General features: G+C 45.5%; 1 protein-coding gene across 1 annotated transcript in view; it reads right to left on the reverse strand.

The window, feature by feature from the left end:
* Window positions 1-2,301: 2,301 nt before the first annotated feature.
* Window positions 2,302-10,640, reverse strand: part of PGM1 (phosphoglucomutase 1) — a 58,717-nt gene continuing 50,378 nt past the window's right edge. The window contains exons 9-11 of the mRNA XM_029228698.1: window positions 7,915-8,098; window positions 5,333-5,467; window positions 2,302-2,967 (exon numbers count right to left, since the gene is read on the reverse strand). Of these exons, the coding sequence (XP_029084531.1) occupies window positions 2,878-2,967; window positions 5,333-5,467; window positions 7,915-8,098 (409 nt within the window). The 3' untranslated portion in view covers window positions 2,302-2,877. The remainder of the gene's footprint in view (window positions 2,968-5,332; window positions 5,468-7,914; window positions 8,099-10,640) is intronic.

The following is a 10,640-nucleotide window of genomic DNA, read 5'->3' on the forward strand; positions in this document are numbered from 1 at the left end:
AAACGGGCACAAGAATGTCTTGCTTGGAGGGTTACTGGAAACCATCTTCTGAAACAGAAAAGGTGCTTGGAAAATTTGGATTTTAACAGCATGTGTTGCCTATACAACTCCTAAGGCACTTATCCTACACAGCCTTTCTTTCTTTTTTTTTTTTTTTTATTGAAGTATAGTTGATTTACAGTGCTCTGCCAATCTCTGCTGTACAGCAAAGTGTCTCAGGTATACACATCTATATAGTCTATTTTTTTTTTTTTTATACATTTATTTATTTTATTTATTTATTTTTGGCTGTGTTGGGTCTTTGTTGCTGTGCGCGGGCTTCCACTAGTTGCAGCGAGCAGGGCCTACTCTTCTTTGCGGTGCAGGCTTCTCACTGCGGTGGCTTCTCTCGTTGTGGAACATGGGCTCCGGGCGTGTGGGCTTCAGTAGTTGTGACACGCAGGCTCAGTAGTTGTGTCTCATGGGCTCTCGAGCACAGGCTCAGTAGCTGTGGTGCATGGGCTTAGTTGCTCCGCGGCATGTGGGATCTTCCCAGACCAGGGATCGAACCTGTGTCCCCTGCATTGGCAGGCAGATTCTCAGCCACTGGGCCACCAGAGAAGCCCTAGTCTATTTTTTAATATTCTTTTCCATTATGGTTTATCCCAGGGTATTGAATATAGTTCCCTGTGCTATACAGTAGGACCTTGTTGTTTAGCCATCCTAAATGTAATAGTTTGCATCTACCAACCCCAAACTCCCAGTCCATCCCTCTCCCTCCCCCGCTCCTCCTTGGCAACCACAAGTCTGTTCTCTACGTCTATGAGTCCTACACAGCCTTCTATTTGTGTGGGACTCCATTCCTCTAGCTAGTCTCACAGGCAGCTGGAGGGCAGCAACTGTGTGTTACACATCCTTTCCTCCCCAAGGCATCTCACACTTAAGGCGGTCAATACGTGTTTCCTGGCTGACTGATACACCCAGGTATCCATGTCCCCAGGGTAGGGGTTGGACAACAATGCCCAAAATTAATAGAGTTTCTGGCACCCAAGGCATCACCCTTTAATCACCAAAATACAGGGGCATTTGCACACCTTTCTTCTACCTGTTAGAAGTAGTTGAGAAGTAGCCAGTTAGTACTAGAGGCAATACAAAGCATTGGTAAACCATGCAGACTAGGGCTGCCCTGCCAGGGTACATGCCACCACCCTCCCGTGGTGCGAGCTTGGATGATGAGCTGAACCTCATCTCTAAAGCGGGGATATTCAGAGTACTTACCTCATAGCTATTGGGAGCATTTACAGAGTATATGGAAAGCACTCAGCAGAGCGCCTGGTATAGGATTAACGTTCAGCAAGTATTCATCTTCACTTCATCATTGTCAAAGCTCAGTTCGGTTTGCTGGGCTGGACTCCCTGGTTAAATGGCAACACTGGAAATCTCACCCCAGATAAAGACCCTGCCACCTGGAATGGGGATTCCACCCTGGGTCGGGGAGGGGTGCAGAACTGGGCTGTCTCTCTGGAACAGTCCATATGGCAGGTGACTATGGGAAGTGCCTTCCAAACCATAAAATGCATTTCAAATATTTGTTTTATAGTTTTTGTTTTTCTGATTCTTTAAAATCTAGAAACAATATTGTAAACGTAATCCTAGTTCCCATTCATTTGATAACCTACCATGAATGAGATACTGTGCCCATGGCTTTTCACAGGCTTACTTGCTTTATATTCTCAATGACCCTACAAAGTTAGAACTATTTTTCAAGCCCATTTTAAAGATAAGGAGAATGACATTCCAAGATCACTCAAGGTCTCAAGTGGTATTCAAACTCAGGTCTGTTGGCTCCCAAGACTATGCTTTTAACTACTAAGTTACGCTCGTGGGCTGAACATAGTCTAAGATGAATAAGATGCCAACGGGCTCAAGATTTCCAGCCAAATGCCAGAAATCCTGCTCTCAGATTCCGAGAGTTCTGTTTCTGTCCCCTCAACAGGCAGGGTGGCATCTCAGCACCACAAGGCACAAGACGGCGCTTTGCTATTTAAGATCTCCTGAAAACTATCTTCCTTTTCCTTGTTCCAAGTTAACCATGTCGAGCTTAATTTATCCACCTCAGAAGGAGCCAGGGCCCAGCTGACCCTGCTAAGATTTGAAATTATAGTTCTTGAGTCTAATTTTAAACCAAGCACAGAGAACATTTTTTTTCTAGCTAGGACATCCAAACAAAATACAATACCACCCACCCCCTCTAAAAAAATCTGGTTTCTTTCTGAAATCAAAAGAGCATTTTGTAGGAAAGAAAAAAGACATATAGAAATAGTAGCTTATTTTGCTTTAATATCCCAAAATATTTGTGTGAATGGGACTACGCTGCAGAACAAGGCAGAACTCTGTAGACAAGCACGTCTCACTCTGAGGAAAGAACTGATTGGCGAGAAGGCACCAGAAACTGCATTTTGCTGGATTATATGTAAACAGTAAATGGGGGGAAAGGCTCACAAAGGAGAAAGGAACTTGCACTGTCATTTCACGGGTGGATCCTAAGGATGGAAATTAGCCTCATGAGCTGATGCTCAACCTCCATCTTCCACTGTAGTGTAAACAGGACCTGGTGCTAAGGAGACAAACACCCACACACCAGTGGTGCACGAGGACACAAAAAGGAACTGACAGTAGTATAAGCCCCTGGGTCCTTTTTTTTCTCTTTCCTGCATGGCTCCTACGGGCATATCAATTGGCAATGCCTTGGAATTGTACCATTTGTCAATGGCTGGTTAGTGGAAAAACCGAATCCTAAAAAGCCTGGGTGAATACACTTTGTTTCTGTTCATGCTCTTCAATCAGATGACTCGGAGGGCCTGGGGTGGAAGGACGTACCGCATCTGGCCTGTCTTCTTAGGTGATAACAGTGGGTGCAGTGCGTCCCGTCCTTTCCTGGAGTTGGGACAACTTCAGGGCAATAGAAATAAGGGGAGCCAACATGACCTGAGGGAGACACAAAGAGAAAAACCTTTGCCATCACTTTCTCTAGACACGGATCCATAGCTCCAGCCCTGAGTAGGCCTCGAGCTCCAGACCCATGTCTGATTGCCTACTCCGATAACCCAAAGGCTCCTCAAACTGTGTAAGTCTAAAAACAAAGACATGTTCTTTCTTCACAAAAAAACCTAGTTCCAGCGTTCCCTATTTCAGTCAATGATCTATTACATAAAGCAAGTGAATGAATAGGAGTCATTCTTGACACCTTCCTCCCTCACATTCCTGTTGTCCAACCCACCAGCAGCCTAAGTGACTTATCTTCTACCTCTCTCCCATTGTCACCCAGTTCTCTCCATCCCAGTGCCACAGCTCTCGGTAAACCAAGTCCTCCCTCTTACCTGGAACAGGTAAGATGTGCTTCAACATCCGCTTCTGCACCCTCCTATTTGTTTCTCACACTCTACCCAAAGCACTCTTTTCAAAATACACCACCCTCCCATCTACCTCTCACTTAAGGGAAAAAAGAATTCTGCTGTTGCTTAAATAAATAAATATTTTAATATGAAAAAAAGAAAACTATGTATCTAGTTGAACTGCCCATTTTATAGATGGGGAAACTGATAGCCAAAGAAGTGAAGTGATTTGACCAAGTGATTCAAGGGCAGAGCCAAGAGTAGTACATTTTCTATTGACCACTGTTGCTTTCCCTTGTCTAAATCTCTACCAGCTCATTACACCTGGAAGAAAGTTGGAGAACCACTGCACACACTGGCATACCACTTGCCATTCCCTTTGGGGCTCCAACAGTCCCAATGAAGTGCTGAGGCTGAGGCCCAGGGGAAAGGCATGTCCCCAGATAGAATGGTGGTACACCTGGGCATGTGGGCACCTTGCATCCTTCAGGGCCCTCCCACTTCCTGAGGACTATGGTTCAGACGAAACAACTCTCACTCATTCTTTGTATTTACCATGTGTCAGGTATTAAGACAGAGAAACACAACTTCCTTCCTCTTTTGCTCTTGCGCTATTATTCTGTGGATCTACAATATAGACACCATCGCCTTTGATTTTAGTTTTAGGGATGTCTCAACACCACAGCAATCTGGCGATAACTGGAGCTAATGCCTGGCCACTGGAAAAACTGTAAACTTGAAGCACCCTTTCATTTCTCTCTTTTTGTAATAAAAACAATTGTAAGAGCCACTTTTCCTCAAAAGCTAGTTCCATATGTCAGGCAGTGTTCAGAATTTTGCCTTCATCATCTCCTTAAATCCCTGTAACAACTCTGTGAGGTAAGTAGCATTCTGCCATTTTACAGACAAAGAAACCAAAGCTCAGAACATTGAAAAGACTTACCCAGGGACACACAGTTATAAAGGAACTGAATTTAAAACAAGATCTAACTCCAAAACGGGTTAGAGAGATCAAAATCACTATGCCAGGGGTTTCCAAATGAGTTTCACAGGATTCTAATTAGGTGTCAGAAGGAAAAAGGCTTTGTGGGAGAATAGACATGGCGAACTGGCATATGTACTGCAAGTCTGCTCCGAGCTTTAAGGCGAGGTGTGTGTTGTGAGCTGCTAAGACGGGGCTAACGTACCCCAGCACTTCCTAAACTGGTTTTGGCTCTGGAGCTCTGGTTGGGGAGCAGTTTCCAAAACAAGGAACACACGTGGGGAAACTCTCCCCTGTGTGTCCCTGCTTCCCCATTTGGGTGGCTGTCCTCCAAGTTCTCTGTTCCACCTCTGGCTCCCAGGGCCCCTCCTCACTCTAACATACTTCTGGAGACACTCTGAGTGGGGCTGGGACCCCAAAATACAGGTTGCAAGTCTGAAGACTCTCCCATAAAGACCTTTCTTTCTGGGCCACGAAACAGTCTCTCCCTGCCTACCCCCTAGCCCTGACCAAATCTAGAGCCAGTGTATGGTCTGCCAGGGCAGGTGATGAGACCAAGCAAAGTGGCAAATAATCAGTGACAGACCAGAATACCAGATCAGGGGCTGATTTGAAAGATTAGTTCTCTTGAATCTGCCACTTAACCAGGCGTGTGAACCTATTAACTATTATTTAACCTTTCTGAGCCTCCGTTTCCTTATCTGTAGAAGGGGTATTAATAGATAAGAATAACAGATTTGAGAATGAAATGAGTATATCCATTTGGGTAATGGGTTTAGAACAGAGCTTGGTGAATAGAAAATGCTCAGATAATTGTTAGCTATTATTGTTTTCTGATGCACTGAAGAAGACGTGGAGGAAAGTGAGCCCACCTGTCTGATCATTTGAGAAACGGGTTGTGATGACAGGCGCAATGGAGCCACTACCCTTCCCTCCAACAGAAAGAACTAGCCGGGGCGCAGGGCCTGGGCATTACCTGGGGGTCCTGGTAGATCTTGGCGATGTCCTTCTCATAGCTGTCGACGTACAGTCGAACGGTGGCACCTGCACTCCCGGTGCCGCTCAGTCGAAATATGATGCGAGAACCATCTGCAAAAATGAGCCGCAAGCCCTGGGGAAGGTAACAGAGTTTCTTTTTTCCTCACATGCTGGAAGAAAGATTGAAGGCTGACAAATTATGAGGGGTCTATTTGGACATCCAATTTCATCCGTATTTGATCAGTCGGAGGATTAGATCCTTGAGAAACGGCCACAGTTGAGCCCCGTGAGTCTGCCCTCGGTCAGCCTGTCACTGCATCCAGCCAATGGAGGTTGGGCTCATGGGGGAGAAACATCCCTGGGGTCAGGCGGGAGACAGCATCCTGGGGAGGCTGGCTGACACAAGCCCTGCCCTCTCCATCCCGCTTCCCTGTGATTTATGGACTAACCATTCCAGTTTGAAGGCTAATAAATAAGTTAATAAATAAATAAGCTGCTAGATACGGAAATCCGATTTCCAAATCAGGAGGGAAACACGGACAGAATGGGCTGAAACCAGAGCAGAGGAGGTTTCAGGTGAAACAGAGGAAGAACTCTTTGCAAAACACTGATGGAGAGCCTCAAAGTAGAACAGGGGGCCATGTGCCCCAAATGGCAGAGGCCAGCTATTCCGACCTATTGAGCCAGATCCAGCGGTCAGCCTCCACCAATGCCTGATGATTGAAAGCAGGGCCCATGTGGGTGCAATGCCAAGCCCCGCCCCTCTATCTCCTGCCCTCCCCCTTGCCTCTCTGGTCGCATCTCTTGTCCTCAATAATCTTGATTCAGGGAAAAAAGGGTGGGGACTCTTGAGGTAAGAAGGCTGAGCAAGACAGTTATCTGAAGACCCTTCAGTCTTGATGAGGCTGTCAATTCTTCCATAAAAAGAACTTTGCATAAAGCTGATGGCCTACCAAAAGGAAAGGTACTACCTCTCATCTACTATTTGTCACCAGACCCAATCCAGGGTTTAATCATGCCACTCAACACTGAAGACAGCAGATGAAATACACAGAGTACATTCCCACTTAGTCAACATGGGGAGGATACAGTTAATACCCGTTTACCATTTCCTGCTTTCTAGACACATACCAGGGTTGGCCTCCTTCTCCCACAACTTTCAAGTTGAAGCCTCTTAAATTTTTTTCACTTGATTGCAGATGCTATATCTACTTCAGAAGATTTTCCCCCCTCCCCGGTCTTCCATCTAAATGCTCAGACTTTCTGATTATAAAACGTGGAGCTGCTGGCTTCCTCCTCTGAGCACAGAGCACATGCCGACGCCCCTCCCATGCATACCTCAGCATCCCCCCTCTCTCCTGGTACATGCCGGATGCGGCGCAGAGTCGGGGTTTACTTTGCCTAAGGGTCTGTTCTCTCTCTGAAGCCTCACCACAAAACCTTCTGCTCTGCTCTGCGCCCCCCGGACCCCACCCTCCCCTTTCCTACACCCACTCTCTCCTCAACCCCAGGCCTCTCTTTTTCTAATTATCTCAGACATCATTTACGATCATCCATACTAGACCCAAAGTTCTCACAGATGGTGAAAAAGCATAAGGAAGAAAAGCCACGGGGCCAGAATTTTGACAAAGGGAGACTCCAGGCACTGAGGGTCACTGTGGCCATGCTCCATCCACTCGTCCACTACCTGCTCTCCAGAGAGAGACTTTAAATAAGTCCTGCAGCCCAACTCCTTCAAAGCCTGCTGGATGCCTTGAGAAGGGCCCAGCCAAAAATCTGGGTCTGGATCAGAAAAAAAGCTAACTGGACAGCTATAGCATAATCTTACCTCCCTCTTTATTATCTTTGTTTCTAAGTTATGAGTCCATTCTGTGACAACAACAACAGAACCAGAGGAGAGAGGAGCCTGAGCCCGGGTGTTAGTGAGAAGGGCTGACCCAGCCTGCACCCTGGGTGCCTGGTGCCCAGTGAGGGAAACGCTAACAGTTCTGTACATATCCAGACACGGTCCAGGGTCTCAACTGTGATGTCCTCCTACGCGCTGCTGTGTTAGGGTCAGCTGTGAGTCACGTGCTACAGGTAATAACAGTGAATGTTTCTAAGTCTGTAAATGGCTTGTCTGTTTTTTTCTTCTTTTTTAGAAATCAGAACATATCACAGAAATGTCTATGAAGAGGCTACTCTCATGCCACGCCGGCATTCTGCTACAAGCTCTTGAGAGAGAAGAAGGAGGTTGAGGTCTAAGGCAGCAGTTCTCCATCTTTTTAAGATTCTAGGGCTCTTTTCTGCACACACATTCAACATGACCTCTTGCATAGAATTCTGGAGAATGTAAAGGTCTTTCTGGAGTCTACACTAAGAATCCCAGAATGAGGGCATAGGGGTGTATGTAGAATCAGGGCAAAAACCATTTTCCCTACAAGTACCTGTGCAAATCATGTGTGACTCAGCAGAAAGCCACTTGAGAAAACAGGGCAGCAAAGGACAAATGACCAAGAAGCCTTTTTCTTTTATCTCTTGAGATTTCAGAGACAAAGCTCTGAGGCTTCCCTCCCACATTGCACATACGTCTGTTCCTACCTGATTTCTTGAAACACTTCCATCCACCGGATCACTGTATTCAAAGTTATCAATTTTCACCACAGTGTAAACTTTATCTCCCACTGGGAACTGTTTCCCCACGAAGGAGCGATCAGAGATCAGGGCCTCCAAGTCCTTCATCATTTTGTTTGCGCCCTCGGCTTCCACCTCCTCGTAATCATACCTGGAAGAAATCACAAAGTTGAGGCCTGTGGGCTGACTTCAGATCACACCAACTTATATCACCACTTTCTACAGCATTTGTTTGGCCCTCCCCCAAACCATCTAACTTCAGAAGAAGCTGGCAAAAATATGAGCGTGTCATTCTCTGGGGATGGAGCAGACGAGGGATGAAAAGAAGGGTTTGGAGGGTTTCAGGAAAGGCTTAGGAGCTTCTGAATACGCAGAAAACTCCCATCTTGGCTCTTCTACAGAATAAAGCTCTTAGAAGCTTCAAAGCCTTTTGAGAGAGATTATCTAACATTTAATCACCACATCCTGAGGATGTAGAAACAAAAGCAATGTTATCTGCATAAATGCACACGTGACTCAGGCACTGCTCTTCCAAACTGCTGGAGCTTCTATGGGATAAATGCTGGGAAGGGTCCCAGTCTGGGACCTGCCTGAGGCTGCTGAGATTTTGGATAAGGAGAGTTCCAGTCTCCACAGGAGCTTCCTCAAGTAAGGCCAATTCTTTTTTTTTTTTGGCGGTACGCGGGCCTCTCACCACTGTGGCCTCTCCCGCTGCGTTGCAACAGGCTCCAGACGCGCAGGCCCAGCGGTCATGGCCCACGGGCGCAGCCGCTCCGCAGCATGCGGGATCCTCCCGGACCAGGTCACGAACCCGCGTCCCCTGCATCGGCAGGTGGACTCCCAACCACTGCGTCACCAGGGAAGCCCAAGGCCAATTCTTCATTGACCAAATGAAGGAGCCAAGCCTTAACTCTTTTTTTTTTTTTTTAAGCCCTAACTCTTTACACCTGAAATGCCTCCCGCCTCTCAGTGAGAGTGGATTCCGGTCCACAGCATTCACCCTGACAGAGGAGGCCTGGTGTGGATGCAAAAGGGCCAAGAAACAAAAAGTACATCACAAATGAAATTCTATGACTGTTACTTTTCCTCCAAGAATTGTTCTTGACTTCTTTCTTATGAGGTTAAAGACTCTTACAGGTGGCTTTTCTTGTCCTAGTGGCACACACCCTCTTGAGAGAGTTCTTTTTTAGAGGCTCAAGATAGCAGAGTCTATATTTATTTGCAATAGTGAAACAAATATGATATGTGCAAGCAGACACCTCTGAGACATGAGAAATACCAGGGAATTAAGGCCAACTATTCTGGCTCCAGGATTCTATGAATCAAGGACAGCAGTCCCCTTAATCCTGAAGTCAGCTCTTTCCCCCAGTTAAAATGATAAACAGCAAAAAGATTACAACCAGGTGTTTGTGCTTTACATCTGTGACCTTTGGGTGTTTGAGGGAAATGTTCTATAAATCCTAGGCACAGAAGGGTATAATGGAAAGAATCTGGGCTTTGGAATCAGAATGAGCTATGAACCCAGCCTTTATTGGTTACCAACTGCAACTATGGGAAAGCTGCTTCATGTCTTAGAATCTCAGTTGCCTTATCAATAACTGTTTTCGAAGCTGATGTGAAACAATGCATGCAAAAAGCACTTTTTGTTAAATAAATGGAGGGTATAATGGAGTCTTAACTAACCATAAATTCAGTTTCTGAGGACTTTATTTGTAATACTTGGTTAGCAGTTATTTGAAATTAATAAAAATGTGTTAAGATAGTTTTTAGATGGAGACTCCTAACTGATTCAAGAGTGACCCTCTCTGAACAAACCCTCCTAACCTTATTCCATTCTGGTTACTTTTCATTTGTTAACTCATTCATTTATCTATTCAAAGCATATTTACACAATGTCACTATGAATTAGTGTTTGGTGATACCATGGATTACAAAAACAGATATGGTCCTGCCTTCATGATCCTTTAGGCTCTAGAGAGTTCATGACTGCTGTTCTAAATTACCAGATTTTTCTGGTTCTTAGAAAGTAGAGATTCTTGCATTGGTTACCAGGGCTACTGTGTGGTACCATGTGGCAGATACCACTTATACCTTCCACAAAAAATAACCTGAGGGAGAAAGATAGCAATATACTTGTCCAAAGTCAAAAAAAGGATTCTGATTAAGGAGGCCAAGTTCCTGAAGGCTGAATTCTTTTCCTGACTATCCAAAGATCATGGACCATTAAATCTGTGACATATTTTAAAAATTCTCTAGTCTAACTCACCTATTTCATAGAGAAGGCAACTGAGGCTCAGAGGAATAATACCTTTGTGTTTCTTACATAAATAATTTATTTAATATGCTTTTCCTCATATTTATTTTCCATAATTAGAATAGTGAGGTTCAGGAAAAAAATTATTAGATTTTTACACTTACTGTGGGAAAGGCAAATTGAAATTAGTGAAAAGTACAACTGGAAAAAAATGTTAATGCTTCTTAAAAATAGAAGTATGGGGCTTCCCTGGTGGCGCAGTGGTTAAGAGTCCGCCTGCCAATGCAGGGGACACGGGTTCGTGCCCTGCTCCAGGAAGATCCCACATGCCGCGGAGCGGCTGGGGCTGTGAGCCATGGCTGCTGAGCCTGCGCGTCAGGAGCCTGTGCTCCGCGCTCCGCAACGGGAGAGGCCACAACAGTGAGAGGCCCGCGTACCG

The sequence above is a fragment of the Monodon monoceros genome, unplaced genomic scaffold (genome assembly GCF_005190385.1).
Source record: "Monodon monoceros isolate NGI ecotype Baffin Bay Population unplaced genomic scaffold, NGI_Narwhal_1 Super_Scaffold_18, whole genome shotgun sequence".
In the NCBI taxonomy this organism is placed as follows: domain Eukaryota; kingdom Metazoa; phylum Chordata; class Mammalia; order Artiodactyla; family Monodontidae; genus Monodon; species Monodon monoceros.